The sequence below is a fragment of the Eurosta solidaginis genome, chromosome 2 (genome assembly GCF_040869045.1).
Source record: "Eurosta solidaginis isolate ZX-2024a chromosome 2, ASM4086904v1, whole genome shotgun sequence".
Lineage (NCBI taxonomy): Eukaryota > Metazoa > Arthropoda > Insecta > Diptera > Tephritidae > Eurosta > Eurosta solidaginis.
This window is the reverse complement of record NC_090320.1, coordinates 279,702,897-279,718,599: the sequence shown is the minus strand read 5'-3', so window position 1 is coordinate 279,718,599 and position 15,703 is coordinate 279,702,897. Positions and strand designations below refer to the sequence as shown.

The window sequence follows — 15,703 nt, the reverse complement described above, 5'->3', positions numbered from 1 at the left end:
TCTATAATACTTAGGTCCACGCCCTTTTAAAATACTCATTAATACCTTTCATTTGATACCCATATCGTACAAACGCATTCTAGAGTCAACCCTGATCCACCTTTACGGCTATATCCCTAAATGGCGTCCACCTATAGAACTATGGCCCACTCCCTCATAAAATACTCTTTAATGCCTTTCATTTGATACACATGTCATACAAACACATTCCAGGGTTTCCCTCGGTTCATTTTCCTACATGGTTATTTTCCCTTATGTTGTCACCATAGCTCTCAACTGAGTATGTAATGTTCGGTTACACCCGAACTTAACCTTCCTTACTTGTTGATATCCCATTTGACAATCTTGAGTAAGTTTTCGGTGAAAATCATAAATTAAACCTTTACCATGTAAAATACCCCAACGTTATTCCGAAATGCCCAAATTTGATTTTGAGGATGATGGCATCTATGGTCAATGTTATAAAAAATGCACATTTTCACGCGCTCTCAGAGAGCGAGAAGTTTCATATCATGTCATCATTGACGATTATGCGCCATGATTATTCCGGAAAACATTCCCTGCAAAAACGCTCCACGTCATTTTACTAGTCATTTTACGGTCATTGTGACTTTCTGCAGCGGTTATATTCATAGTCACGTTTGCATGGGCGTGATGAACTTTTGTGACCAAATTTTCCGTTTCGTTCCTATTAATGTGATCGTGCATTCCGCTCCCACTTATAGGATGTGAGCATAGCACTGTGCTGCTCACACACGTCACAATGCTCGTCAAATGGCGGTCATTTTTCCGTCATTTCACTCTACATTTTCGAGTCATTTGACAATCAATTTTACTGCGGTTTTACCATTTATATAACCGCCATATAACGTGAATTTTACCTGCAGATTTACTTTACCTGGAGCAGCCATATGAATAAAATATGAACCAAAAAAGTTGAATTTTCAATATTTATTATTTTCAATATTATCATATATGTACATGAACTTGGAACTTATATTAATCCAGTTCATATAAAACAGAAGAACTTTAATAATAAATAAACTCGCTTAATTGGTTTTTGTTTTCCAATTGAAATCTCTCCTAAGCGAGCAAAAAATAATTTTAAGCTTCAGAAAAAACTCCAATTATTTGAATAATCTACAACTTAAAGCTTAGTAGAAATTCAGATCAAGAATATTCAAAGGTGTCGTGGATCCGACTGCTGTCGTAATTGAAGAACTTAAAAATGTACGACTATTAATTGAGTCAGACTTATTATTGTTCTAAATCTAATCATTCAAGCAATGATTCTGCAACCCAAAGCAGGAGTATTGATTGGTTTCAAATCTAATTCCGACAGCAATCGTATCACATCCCTTATTATATATGTACGTGATATTGCAACTTAAATTAATACAATTGATATAAAGAAAAGTAAGTACTTTAATAATAACATAAACTCTCTTAATTGGTTTTTGTTTTCCAATTGAAATCTTTTCTAAGCGAGCAGAAAATAATTTTAAGCTTCAGAAAAAACTTCAACTATTTGAATAATCTACAACTTAAAGCTTAGTAGAAATTCAGATTACGTTTACTCTTTTTTCAAATCAAGAATATTCAAAGGTGTCGTGGAATCCGATTGCTGTCGTAATTGATGAACTTAAAAATGTACGACTTGTAATAGTCAGATTTATTATTGTTCTAAATCTAATTATTCAAGCAATAATTCTACAACCCTTAGCAGGAATATTGATTGGTTTCAAATCTAATTCCGACAGCAATCGTAAAATCGAAAATACTTTAACAATAAATAAACTCTCTTAATTGGTTTTTGTTTTCCAATTGAAATCTTTTCCTGTGCAAGCACATCGCTAACCTGTGTTGGCAAAAGATATGATTATACTGTCTTCGATAGATAGTCGGACGAGCCGCTACTCGGCGAAGTAGAGATGACCGTTGTGTCGGTGGCAGCTGTTACAACAGCAGTTTCTAACTTTACACCATCCGTACAGTGTTATGAATGCTTCACTGCCTTTTCCAATTGCTTGGCGCCAGCAATTTTTGCTGTTTGTAAAGCTTTAGCTGTAATGCAAATATATAGATGGGTTAAAGTGGTTTTCGTATGTTATTCAACAACTCACCCTATACCATCATCACAGCCTCCTCATCGATTTTGAATATGTGTACTGTTTCAGTATTCAGACCCAGTTCGTGCAACCGATTCATTCATATACTGTGGGTATTTGAGCCGTAGACGCAATGGAAGATATTTTGATTCTTTTTGAAGTGTAACATTTGTAAACAGTTGGGTTTCTCTGCTGTCACCATCACCACGCTCGACCAAGATAATATGTGAGATTTACACGCATAGATTTCTTCCACCTTTTCACAGTTATTGATGGAGAAAATGCGAAAGCCATATTTACCATCCAATACCGAAATAGAACTGTAGAGGAAGAAACATTTTATTAAATTTAATAAAATCAAAAAATGATAGTTGTGCTAAAATGGGGTAACGTATTGTATGTTAAAGTATAGCGAAGTCTCAGCGGCTTTGTCCTGGTGAAAATTGAGTTTGAATAGGTTTTATTCTTCATTCTTAGAAACATGTACGAAGGTACCTGGTAAGATATTAAAAATCCTCAACGCTTTTTTTGCTATAACTTAAAAAAACTCATATTCAAACTTCTGCTTAACTTCTACATATCAATAGCTACCTTTACCACCAGGAGTCACTATTGCTTCTATGCCTATGCTATTGTTTCCTACATCGATGAACTTTGTAATAAAATAAACAGCTATCTCCCCAATCTCTCCAGTTTTGTCGCCTCGCGAAACCTGATATTTTCATCAACCAAATCATCGGTGACCTTATTTAAAACATGCCAAATGTCGACCATATGGCATTACCCTACCGATTGTCTTACACCCTAAAATTTTGGGTGTGACTTTCGATCAGGATCTACATCTTGGAGAGCATGCACTAGCAATTGTAACGAAAATCGTCGTTGGTGTGAGGGCTTAGCCAATCTCCATAGCGCCCGACTATGAGGAGGAGCTGTTTAGGACTGGCATCTACACTGTTTCGCCTCATAGGAGGGCGGCGGGATGTCGGTGACCAAGAACTGCCAACCCCCTAATCCAGGGTGTTATGCGGACCGTGCCTATTGGGCGATTTGTAGCCAGGGGATAAATTCGACTGTATTCGAACGGAGCCTTCCCGATACCGGACCGAAGTATTGATGGCCTTACCACAGTAAGGGGCGCTGCTGTGGCTGACGGTTCTTTCCCCGTATATAATACTGGACCGCTGAGCCCGCCTTGTCGGGCTGGTGGTCGTACGACCAAGGTGAACGACTCATTACCTAATTTTCATAAGGACGATGATAAGAAGAGGACTGAGCCGCAAGCCAAGGACGACAAATACGCATTAAGCATTAAGCAATGCGTCGGACTCGGGGAGCGAGAGTAGTGCTAATTCAATGAACTCCGTGTTGGAGAAGCACACAAATGAAAAAGGAGTAGAAGAGTGGAGAAGGGTACGGAGCAAAGAGCTCTCTCGAAGTACCGTGCAGTACTAAGAATTGTACAACGCTTGGGAGCAGTGGTGGACCCAACAGAAGAGAGATCGAGCGCTTGGCATGGGCTCATGAGGCGGTAGAAGTAGGTCGAAGGCAGTTCAAAAGGTTTGCTGCGAGAAACCCTCGGTTCTGCAACCGGTATGAGGAGGAAGAAGCGTCGAATGGCAGAAAGGGCCCAGTCCCAGAGCCGCGACGCAGGGCAGTCCCATAGACAAGACAAGTAGGCCCAAAGCTGTAAGAAAGATGGGCCCCAATAGCGAGGTAGCAACTACCTCGAAGGCTGCGAGTCAGAGGGAAGTTCCAACTCTGGAAGTAGGAGATAAGCCAAAGGGAGATAACGCTAAGACTCCGACTTTCTCGGAGGTGCAAGAGGGAGCTAAGACTCCGGCTTTCTCGGAGGTGCCAAAGGGAAATAACACTAAGACGCCGGCTTTTCACGAGAAAATTAGTGATGTGGCAAAGCAGTCACTGACTGTGGCGCTGGTTGATCGTAGCAGTCCTTTCGAACAGATGAATAGTGAAAGGTGGAGATCTGTAGAAAAGGAGCTTAAGATGATGCGGGAATAACCAAGTAAGCTCCTTCCAACCTTTGATTCGGGGGATGGTATAATGGTATGAAGATGATAGCGTGCGACAACATCGCGAGCTTGCGGTGGCTGGAGGAAGTGGTTCCAAACCCCTAAAGGCAGGGAACGAACGCGCGTTTTGAGATGGTGGATAAAGCGCAAATCCCCAAGGTACCAAAAGTTAAGGTATGGATACTATATCAACATTCAAGTTGATATTTTAAAAAACTTTTAGTTTTGTTTGTAATATAAAAATTATTTTTGTATTTTTGAGTTTAGATATTTTCAAACTAATTAGAATTTTCTTTTTTTGAAGTTATTCAAAATTTTAAGTTAACACGAAAACTCAATTAAAATTATTTTAAAAATTAAAGTAAAGAGTACAAAGTAGTTAACACTATATTTACTCCCCCTCCAAGAAAATTTGAAACAAACAAATTATTAATTAATATTAAATGTAACCTTTTTTTGTTTTTTGTTGCTTAATGTATTTGTATTTAAATTAGTGTTAATAAGTATGTTTGCTGGTTTAAGTAAATCAATTGAAATATTTTTAATAGTATTATTGTATTGAATTGTAAATGTTTTATGTTTCTTAGATATAACTTTAAAAGGTCCTTCATAAGGTGATTCTAAATTAGATTTACGAAGAACTTTAACAAAAACATACTCACAATTTTCTAATTGTTTAGGAACGAAAACATTTTCTTTGTTATGATGAAAAACTTTAGAACGAACAAGTGAAAAATATTCTCTTATTTTATGAAGAGCGTCATTAGAAAAATCATGTTCTTTATTACTATTTGAAATAATTAATTCACCAGGTATTCTAAGTGTTTGGCCATAAACAAGTTCAGCAGATGAACATTTTAAATCTTCTTTAATAGAAGTTCGTAAACCAAGTAGAATGAATGGTAAAATGTCAGACCAATGAACAGAGTCGTTTGATGCTATAATTGCTGCTTTTAAAGTTCGATGAAATCTCTCTATCATGCCATTTGCTTGGGGATGGTAAGGAGATGTATGAATTTTATGAGAACCTAAAAGTTTAGTTAATTCTGTAAAAAACTTTGAGGTGAATTGTGAACCTTGATCTACTGTAATATTTAATGGTATACCAAATCGTGGTATATAATTTTGAATAAAAGTTTTTACTATAGTATTTGTTGAAATATCTTTAAGCGGATAAGCTTCAGGCCAACGTGAAAATCTGTCAATAATTGTTAAAATATAACAATTTCCATTTGAAACTGGAAGAGGTCCAATAATATCCATATGAATATGTTCAAAACGGCCTGATGGTATTTGAATTTTTTGGATAGGAGATTTAGTATATCTTGAAATTTTGGATTTTTGACAATTGATGCAAGATGAAGTCCAATCATTAATCTCTTTACGCATGTTAGGCCAATAATATTTATTTTGAATTAATTTTCTAGTTGTTCTTATACTTGGATGAGATAATGAGTGAATTTTGTCAAATATAATTCTTCTCATAGAATGTGGAACATAAGGTCGAAAAGGTTGTAGAGAAACATCACACCATATGTTTAAATTAATAATTGGAATATGAATTTCTTTTAAATTATTTTTAGAATTTGGATCAGAAATGGTTTTTTGTAAAAATGTATCAGTTTGCTGTTCTTTATATAAAGTTTCTAAATTTATATCTTGAGTTGAAATTGCATTTATTTCTGGAATACGGGAAAGTGTGTCGGCAACTATGTTGTCTTTTCCACGTATATATTGAATATCATTTGTAAATTGAGCAATATATTCAAGATGACGTAGTTGACGAGGAGATCTATCTACTTTAGAATTTAGAACATGAATTAAAGGTTTATGATCAGTATAAATTGTAAAAGTTCTACCTTCAAGAAAATGTTTAAAATGTTTAATTGAATTATAAATTGCCAAAAGTTCACGATCAAATGTTGAATATTTAGTTTCTGTTGTAGTTAATTTTCTTGAAAAATAAGCTAAGGGTTCTAGTATATTATTGCTAGTTTGTTGAAGAACTGCTCCAATAGCAACATTTGATGCATCTACAGCTAATGATAAAGTACCATTTTTGTCGAAATGTGTAAGTAAAGTATTTTTAGCAAAAAGTTTTTTAACATTTTCGAAAGCTGTTGTGGTTTCATTTGTCCAATTTAATTGTTTGAGTTTGTTTTTAATTGCATGTGTTAACATTTCATGCAGAGGACTAAGTTCTGTTGCTAACATTTTAATATATCTGTGATAGTAATTTATCATACCTAAAAATTTTTGTAATTTATTTATAGAAATTGGTTTTTCAAAATTTGTTATGATTTCAATTCTATCTAAAGATGGTTTAATACCTTCGCCTGAAATTTCGTAACTTAAAAAATTTAATTTATTTACACCGAGAGTACATTTTGAAGGTTTGATATTTAAATTATATTCTTCAAGTCTTTTGAAAACTGATTTTAAATGATTTATATGTTGATCTTCATTATCACTGGCAATAAGAATGTCATCAATGTATGTAAATACAAAATCGAAATCAGAAAATACTTCATTAATAAAGCGTTGGAAAGTTTGAGCACTGTTTCGTAAACCGAAAGGCATTCTTACGAATTCAAACATTCCAAAAGGGGTAGTTATTGCAGTTTTATGAATGTCTTCTTCTGCCATTGGAATTTGGTGGTAAGCACGCACAAGATCAATTTTGGAAAAAAATTGTTTGTTTTTTAAATCAATTGTTAAATCGTGAATATGTGGTAAAGGATACCGATCTGGTGTAGTAATAAAATTAAGTCTTCGATAGTCTCCGCAAGGTCTCCAATCATTTGGTTCTTTTTTAGGAACGAGATGAAGTGGAGATGCAATAGGAGAATTTGAGGGTCTGCATATACCCGTTTTAACTAAAAATTCAAATTCAGCTTTAGGAATTTTAAGTTTGATTGGATCAAGACGTCTGGGTTTCGAAAATGGTAAAATACCTTTTGTTTCTATCCTGTGAACCGTATGGTGTTTAACTTTTTTAGTATAATCTGGTTCACAGGTAATAGACGGAAATTCATTAAGTAATTTTGAAAACTTATTTTCGACAATAGGAATTTTGAGTGAGAAAATATCAGAAAATCCAGAAGATCCAGCAACTTTAATTTTTGTAGTAGAATCCATTATTTCTTTATTTTTAATATTGACAATAATTCCGAATTTTTCTAAAAAGTTTGCTCCTAAAATTGGTGTATCAATGTTCGCAATAATGAATGGAAATTCAAAATCTCTTAAACCTAAATCAATTTTAAGTAGTTTTGTACCAAAAGTTTCAATTGAAGAACCGTTTGCTGCGGTCAAAGTAAGATCCGAATTTCTTTTATAAATTTTAAATTTAGAAAAAGGAATAACTGATACAACTGCGCCGGTATCGATAAGAAAATTAAGTTTATTGAATTTATCAAATATGAATAGGCGACGAGTAGGTTTAATAATAGTTCCATTATCCGTCACCGTCATAATGGATCGTTTCAGTTTAAATTTTGTTCGTAATTTGAATTATGATTTTGATTAAAATTGCATGGGGGTATACATTTGAGAGCGTTATTCTTAAATTTTTTGTGATACCAACAAATAGTTGTTTGTGAATTAAAATTACGATTATTTGAAAAATTTCTTGATCCTGAAAAATTTCGAGATTTAGATCTATTTCTATCTTTAGATCTTGAACGGATTTGTAATTGATTAATATCATTCGAAATTTTATTTAAATTTTGATAAATAGCCGTAGTTAATTCAGTTAAATTTTTAACGCATTGTTTTAAAATATTATTATTTATACTTGAGACTACAGGAGATTTGGAAGAATGAGGTTTATTGATTAAATCAAAAAGTTTGTCAGCTAAAATAATAATTTCATCTCTGTTTTGATTATTATTGGAAGTCAAATGAATTTGTATTTCTTGTGGTAATTTACGAATCCACAATTTAAAGAGTAATTCTTGACTAACTATGGAGGCAGAACCTATAAGTGATTTCATAAATCTGAATAATTCAGATGGTGAACGATCACCAAGTTCAGTTTTTGAAAATAATTGTTCTAATCGTTTTTCTTCGCTAAGAGAAAATCTTTCACATAGAATTTTTTTGATTGTATCATATTTATTAAAAAGAGGAGGAGGGTTAATAACATCTAAAATTTTAGATATAGTATCTCGTTGAAGAGTAATAAGAATATTTTGAAATTTTAAATTATCATCATTGATATTATTAATTTCAAATTGTCCTTCAACAAGTAAAAACCAGGCATCAGGAGAATCTTGCCAAAATTGTGGTAATTTAATAGATTTAGTAGAAGAAAAATTTGTAAAGTTATCTTGTCTTGAAGTATCTTGTGTTATATTAGAGATGATGTTTTGTGTTGTATTAATGTTAGAATTTTGAGTTGTATTGTGAGTCATGATGTTATTTGTATGGTTGATATTTTGATTTTCTGAATTTGTAAATTTACGAGTTCGTATTGGTGAACGTAGAACCATATGAAAAGAAATTTAAATGAAAAATTAGAAAATAAGAAAATATTTAAGATTTTTTTTGGAAAGGGAGTTAACAATTTAAATAAAATATTTAATTTTATATAAAAAATAAGTAAATTTAAATAACTATATTAAAATTGTTAAAATATAAAAATAATCTTAAAATAAATTTAAAAGTTTAAAAGGTTTAAAATTTTAATTTAAATTATAATTGGAAAATTTGTAATATGATATTAAAATAAAAATTATACTTACATAAAATTAAATTAGTAAAAAAATATTCAAATTAATAAGTATTTGATTGATGATTGTAGAGATTTTGAGGGAATAAATGGCGTTTTTTGGGCGTGATAACAATTAAATTCATTGTTGTTGCTGTTTATGCAATGGCTTTGTTGTTTTCTTTATGAATCTCATCATTTTCATCGTGATGTCTTATACTTTAAATCCGTTCTTGTGTGTATTTTGCGTAAAATTGTTGTAATAGCTCTTGTTGTAGTGAAGTGGAAAACTTAACTATTGTTTTAAGCGTAGTATATTGTTTTTTAGAGTTCTTTATTAATTAACGATTCGTAGAAAAATTTTATTTTTATTTATGTTGCATAAAATTTATAGCATGTCTACTAGTAAATTTCTGCTATAAGTACTTTATATTTTATTTGATTGTCCGCACTTATTTTTTGTTTTTGTTTCGTATATAGAATTTACAGCGACTGTTATATGCAATTTGCACAAAATATTGTTTATTAATTGAAGTATATTTAAGTTTCATTTTTTTTTTAAATCGATGTGCGATTTACAATTATGGTACTATGATTTAACTTTTTAATTTTTTTATTGTTTCTTTAAAAGTTTTAACAATTGGTTAAACTATTTTGTTCATCAAATCTGCTAAAATTTGATTTCCGTTTTCGGGTGTTTCCACACAGTCCATCTACGAATGTCTATGGACTTTCACTTATTTTCACAATAGTAAATGTTTTAAGCACTTTCAAAACGAAATATTTTTAAAGTTAATTATAGCTTCGTATTATAATCACTAAATTCATAATTTTTTGTTGATGGCGAATGTATTTCCAAATTGGATTTTAAGTAAACAAACTGATGGCTGTTCGTTTAGTCTGTTTCGCACAACTATTTAAATCGTTGTAAATATGACGGAGTAGTTACTTTAAAATTGCGAAATTTTTTGTTCAAAAATCATTTATCACAAGCACGAGGTATTATATATACAAGCACGGACAGATATAGATTTAGACAATAAATGCATTTTAATTAAAAATTAGCGAATGGAAATTTTCGTAATCATTACAGTCATTAATGAAATAAAATATTTGCGCAGGATCGTTGGTAAGATCGCCAATATATCAACATTCAAGTTGATATTTTAAAAAACTTTTAGTTTTGTTTGTAATATAAAATTTATTTTTGTATTTTTGAGTTTAGATATTTTCAAACTAATTAGAATTTTCTTTTTTTGAAGTTATTCAAAATTTTAAGTTAACACGAAAACTCAATTAAAATTATTTTAAAAATTAAAGTAAAGAGTACAAAGTAGTTAACACTATAGATACTATGCGTGATGAAGTCGGAGGATACAATGCGACTTTTTCAGAATCAGAATTCGAACATACCGACACAGGATTGGAAGGTACTTACTGTATCTCGGCCTACGGAGGAAGGTCAGTTATACATCTTCCAAATAAACAAGCAGGCGGAGGATATATTGTACGCGCAGCTTGGAAAAATGTCCTTAGGTACAGGCAAAATTTATATGCGACTCAGGAAAAGAAGTCGCGGGTATTAAAGTCCTAACACGCTGGACGTGGGCGAAGTCGAAAAGGACCTCAAAAGCCTAAGGGAAAAAAGACAGGTGGAGGTAGCCCACGTCACTCCGAATGTGTTAGAAGGGGACCAACAGCCAGATGGTGCTGTGAGTCGCACAGAGGAACACCCGGCACAACAGGTACAAGAGTCTGAAGGACACTCTAAACCAAAAGGGCTAGGGGAGGACGACGACGTCCCGATGAAGGTGCTGGAGGGGGACAAGCAGCCCATTGGTGCTGCGAGTCCTACAAGTAAACCTCCAACACAGTAAAGTGGCGTCGAGCGAACTTTTTCTCCTAACGCGCTGATCCAGGAGCCGTGGCTTCCATCGGGAGGAAAGGTTTCTGGAATTAGCGCGCGCGGATTTGGCGTTTACTATGCGCAAACGGAAGGACGGGTGCGAGCTGTAGTAATGGTAAGGAAACAGCTGCATTCATATATGCTGCCTAATTACACTACTGAGGACCTCGTAGTGGTGGTGAAATCGCCGGGCTCAGATGGTACATGTCCGGCCATGCTACAAGTTTCAAGTAGGGCGGTCGTGGGATGGCTTAAAATAATATTCGATGAGTGCATAAACTGAATCATGTACCGCACTCTTGGAGAACTGCTCGTGTAGCTTTCCTACCAAAGGCGGGGAAGATAGGTCACGTGTATCCCAAAGATTATAGACCCAATAGCTTACCATCATTTCTCAAAATCTTTGAGAGGCTGCTAGATGTGTACATAAAGTCCAACGTGGATGAAAAGCTGCTCTCCACAACACAACAGGCGTACACCAAAGGCAAGTCAGTAGACACCGCATTGCATAGGGTGGTAATAGGCATAGAAAAAGCCCTGGAATATAAGGAATATGCTCTAGAAGTCTTCTTAAGCATTGCCGGGGCTTTCTAAATGATGGTCTTAATTACGTTAAAGTACATCCAGCCTTACCCAGATGGATCGACTGCATGTTAAACTGCAGTAAGATTACATCGCAATGGGGTTTGTACGCGGCCACGAAATTAGTGGACAGGGGCACTCCGCAGGGAGGGGTGCTATCAGCTCTGCTGTGGACGCTGGTCATTAACCAACTGCTTAGGGGATTCTACGAGGGACCAGAAAAACTTACGGTTTACGCAGATGACGTTGCATATGGTCTTGTTTACAAAGAGGTACAAGGTCCCTAATTGGACCAGGCCTAAGTTAGGAGGGGCGACCCTACGGGAGAAACCTTGCACAAATTATCTAGGAATAATCCTAGACAGTAAGCTGTCATGGAAGCTCAACGTGGAGGAGAGGGTGAGGAAGGCTTCAACGGCACTTTATGCATGTAAAAGAATGCAAAAGAACCGGCATATAGGATCAGAAGGAACTCGATGACGATGCCTCAAAACTAACAACCAAAAGCAATAATTATAATTTCACTGACACAAATTTTATAGTTTTTTTTTCGGGATTTGGACACAATGTTGTTGTTGTTTTTGTAGCGATGAGGTTGCTCCCCGAAGGCTTTGGGGAGTGTTATCGATGTGATGGTCCTTTAGCCGGATACAGATCCGGTACGCTCCAGTAACACAGCACCATTAAAGTGCTAGCCCGACTATCTCGGGAACGATTTATGTGGCCACATTAAACCTTCAGGCCATCCCTCCATTTTAGTCGCCTCTTACGACAGGCATACCTACCGCAGATAAATTCTGACCCCTAACCCGCTGGGGGTATTTGGACACAATATTTTCATTATATTACTTAACAATTTAAAGGCTTCATTCTGTATTGCGAACGATAGCTCAGACGAACGATTCGCCTCCAAACGATATCGTCTAGCAATGGTATTCTATATCATTTTCGTTCGGTCTTTACCTTTCTAACTAACAGGAAGGCAAAAGTAATTGTCAAGTGATAAGTTGCCATTGTTTAACATAGTGCAAATACACTAGCGATTCGTCTATGATCCGCATCGAAAGTTCGTTTCGTAATAGAGAATTAGGCCCTAAGATTAGACATTTTTTTCAATTTGTATTTTGACTTACCAGCAACAACAGAATCATGTTTAATTGTACGCCGCACAAGCAATTTAGCATCATGTAACGAAGCTCAGTTTCTTCCAAAAATTGTTCAACACTGCCACGTAAAATCAATGTACTTGTTCTAGCATTAACGCAACCTTTAAATAATTATAAACTATAAAAATGAAATTAATGTCAAACCTTGGAAAATGTTGAAACGTTCACCACCAACCTGACGTTCTTCAAAGTAATCACATTGACCCAAAACACTTGAATTAATATCATTAGCTGTAGTCATAACAGCACCACCACAAGCTTTCATTCTACGTTTCCAATCTTCTTCTGGTACATGAACAGCACAGAACATATCACGATCTGCAAAATACTGTGTATCAACATCACCAATTGGCAATTTAGAAAACACAACATTGGCGCCTTACTTAGCTAGTTTATTCTACAGAATACGACATTCAGCATCAACAATTTTCTGATACTCTTGGACATTAGAGGACATTGCTGTGGCAGATCATTTTTCCAATAACACTTTGTTGCTCCTTTGATTGGCGCTTCGACATGTACAGCCATGTCATATTTTAGCATACATAATTGTAATGCTTTACGTATAGCTTTAATGATGATACGTGCATGCACGCCTTCCTCAACATCTGGCTTAACTTGTTTTAAGATTTCACATGCTTAAAATACTACTGAAGTGGTGCCATCGCCGACCTGATAAGAGAAACATTTTTATTCTACACATTCTAATATAACAAAAAACTTACCTCAGCATTTTGAGATTTGGCGATGTCTACTAGAGTTTTACGGCTGGATTCACAATATCCAATGGTTTCATAATGGTATCCCCATCATTTGAAATTGTGGCCTTACCACTGGAATCAACAATATGCTTGTCAATACTGCGTGAACCCAATGTAGTGCGTACAGTGCCACAATTGAATGCGAGGCATTGATGTTGGATATGAGTTGAGGTTTACCATGAGAGCTATCGGTACCCAAGCATTTTTTACACAAATACTCATGTACCCAATACAAGTTCAAGACATTCATATTTATCGACACGCTGTCCGGTATGGCCCAAATGTTGGAAATATGCAGTTGGCACTGTTGAGAAAAAATATGGATCAATGAACACAAGTAAAAGTGAAAGATTTTTTTTACCATCTCTTGTTACTTTACACATTAGACATTGGAAACGACGACCAGCATCTACAAGTTGCTATTGAGCCTTGCAACGATTGCATCTAATTGCACCCAATTCACCAAAATTTACAATGGGTGGCTCATATTCACCCTCAACCGTGCGTGCCATTGGTGAGACGGTAAGTGTAATGGACAAAGCTGTTGTTTTTAATAAATCAGCTGTTGCAGGTATGCAATACAAAGACGACCTGCAAAGAAGAAAGATCAAGGTAATTGCCAAGCAAAACATTAATTTCGATTATCGATACCTAACGTAACGTGGCGAGGAGTTACCCTGATCTTCTACCACATATTTTGTGGTCACAAATGGTGGTAATAAATCCTGTTCATTAGTAATAAAAGCACCACCAGCGCTATTTTGATTTTCAATGATAACGCTTATCGGATTTGGCATCTGATCGGGACCTAAACGGTGTTGGGCTTGATCATACTGTTGCGGCTTTTGATATTTACCAGTAACAGGTGCAGGTGGTTGCTAAAGAAAATAACACAAAAATAATCATTAGCAAATTTGTAAATTATTAGTTGTATTAACATACATTATAACCAGGACGTCCGGACGTGTCCAGGTATTGGAGGTTGACCCGGCTTGGGTGGTTGACTGAGCATTGGGGTCTGTCCAGGTTGTGTTGGTGGCATCATAAAAGCCATCAATAACAAGTGCCAAGAATATATCCGCGGCATACCTGCCGACCAAAATGATTCAAGGGGTTGTGATTGCCAACCTCACCTACCCGTGGCGAATCCTGTACCTAACAATTTGGTGTGAACAATTGGTGCCAGTTAACCCTCTGAAATAATCGGCGCAATTGTACGCCATTGTGTTGGAATTAATTTGGCAAAATGCAAAAGCTTTTCATCCTTCTCCCATGACCATTCTGTCTTCTTTATGCTAGGATCAAGCCATTCGTACCAGCGTGCCTTACATTGCTTGGCAGATTTGCGGTGCAGCAGTTATGCAATCCGTGACCACTGGTTTTTACCATATTTCATTACAGCTGCTTTGAGGATTTCATCCTGAAAGTTATCAATTTAGTTAATAAACGGCCAAGAGTAACCAATCGCGTCAAATGCTTACCTCAGTGTTTCTCCACACACCATCTTTTATCATAATTCGCGGCATGGTGCTACATAATTTTGATGTCTTTCGATGAGCACAAAAATCAAATAAAAAATTGTTGTCGAAATACACAGCAAAAATCATTGTATATTAAAGACTTTGGGAAAATTTTAGAATAGCACCCCCAGAGTTAGGGGTAAAACTTGGTATCAAATGAAAGAGGGAGTTCTCCCGATCTCAAATATATATATTTTAAAGTGTGCAAACTTATAATTTAAAAGTTATTTGTTGTTAAAGTTTGCAAATTTAGCAAATTTCTATAGCACTTTAAATTACAATTTACACATCTTTCAAAACCTTAATCCACATACATATCTATATAAATTGGCAACGATAAACTTAAATTGCATTTTTGTATATTTCACATTTCATTTTTGCTTTGTTTTCACTTATTATAAATGTTTTTATTAAATCAATCGCGCTTTTGTAGCAACATGCACATATATATATTTACATATATTTTATTGATGACATTACAAAGCTGTGCTGCCACATATATATACGTATACACATATAAAATTTGTATAGACATTTGTAAACTTTAACACCAAATAACTTTTAAATTATAAGTTTGCGCACTTAAATATTTATATATATATGTGATCTGGAGAACTCCCTCTTAATTTTAAATCTTTCCGGAGATATTCCATATAAAACACTCAAAATTGAAAAAATTTTCGACCACCAAATGTTTTGCTGTCTCTGCTGAATTAGAAATGGTGGATTTTTTTGCACGCAAAAATGACGTATTTTGCTATCCCTATAAAAATAATAGGTGCGAGAGAGCACGATACGTTGTGGGAAAGCTAAATTTGTCAACATGCTATTTCATTTGGAGAATTTTTCATTCCAAATCGTCACCCCTGTCAAAAATTCGTGTGTCTGTGTGCGTTTTTGGTCACACGATTTTTGC

General features: G+C 34.9%; 1 protein-coding gene across 3 annotated transcripts; it reads right to left on the bottom strand.

Moving 5' to 3' along the window:
• Nucleotides 1-1,002: 1,002 nt before the first annotated feature.
• LOC137241036 (T-complex protein 1 subunit eta-like) lies at nt 1,003-15,466 on the bottom strand. 3 transcript variants are annotated; one of them, XM_067768190.1, is made up of 9 exons: nt 14,749-15,461; nt 14,210-14,687; nt 13,919-14,145; nt 13,629-13,858; nt 13,232-13,571; nt 12,651-13,178; nt 12,474-12,607; nt 2,131-2,428; nt 1,003-2,064 (listed from the first exon to the last, which is right to left on the bottom strand). In XM_067768190.1, exons 6-8 carry the CDS (start codon nt 12,814-12,816, stop codon nt 2,405-2,407), a joined length of 324 nt encoding a protein of 107 aa, XP_067624291.1. In that variant the 5' UTR covers nt 12,817-13,178; nt 13,232-13,571; nt 13,629-13,858; nt 13,919-14,145; nt 14,210-14,687; nt 14,749-15,461; the 3' UTR covers nt 1,003-2,064; nt 2,131-2,404. The 3 variants fall into 3 exon arrangements, with proteins under 3 accessions (XP_067624291.1, XP_067624292.1, XP_067624290.1); XM_067768191.1 differs by having other exon boundaries at nt 1,010-2,064; nt 2,124-2,428; nt 12,474-12,591; nt 14,749-15,466; XM_067768189.1 differs by having other exon boundaries at nt 1,011-2,064; nt 2,124-2,428.
• Between the last annotated feature and the right edge of the window lie 237 nt (nt 15,467-15,703).

Excerpts from the sequence above, each read along its gene's own strand:
- LOC137241036 (XM_067768190.1), bottom strand. The coding sequence starts at position 12,816 with ATGTTCTGTGCTGTTCATGTACCAGAAGAAGATTGGAAACGTAGAATG. Across the intron at positions 12,608-12,650 it reads ACGTTTCAACATTTTCCAAG|GTTGCGTTAATGCTAGAACA; the intron begins GTTTGACATTAA and ends AATTATTTAAAG. Across the intron at positions 2,429-12,473 it reads ACATGATTCTGTTGTTGCTG|TTCTATTTCGGTATTGGATG; the intron begins GTAAGTCAAAAT and ends CTTCCTCTACAG.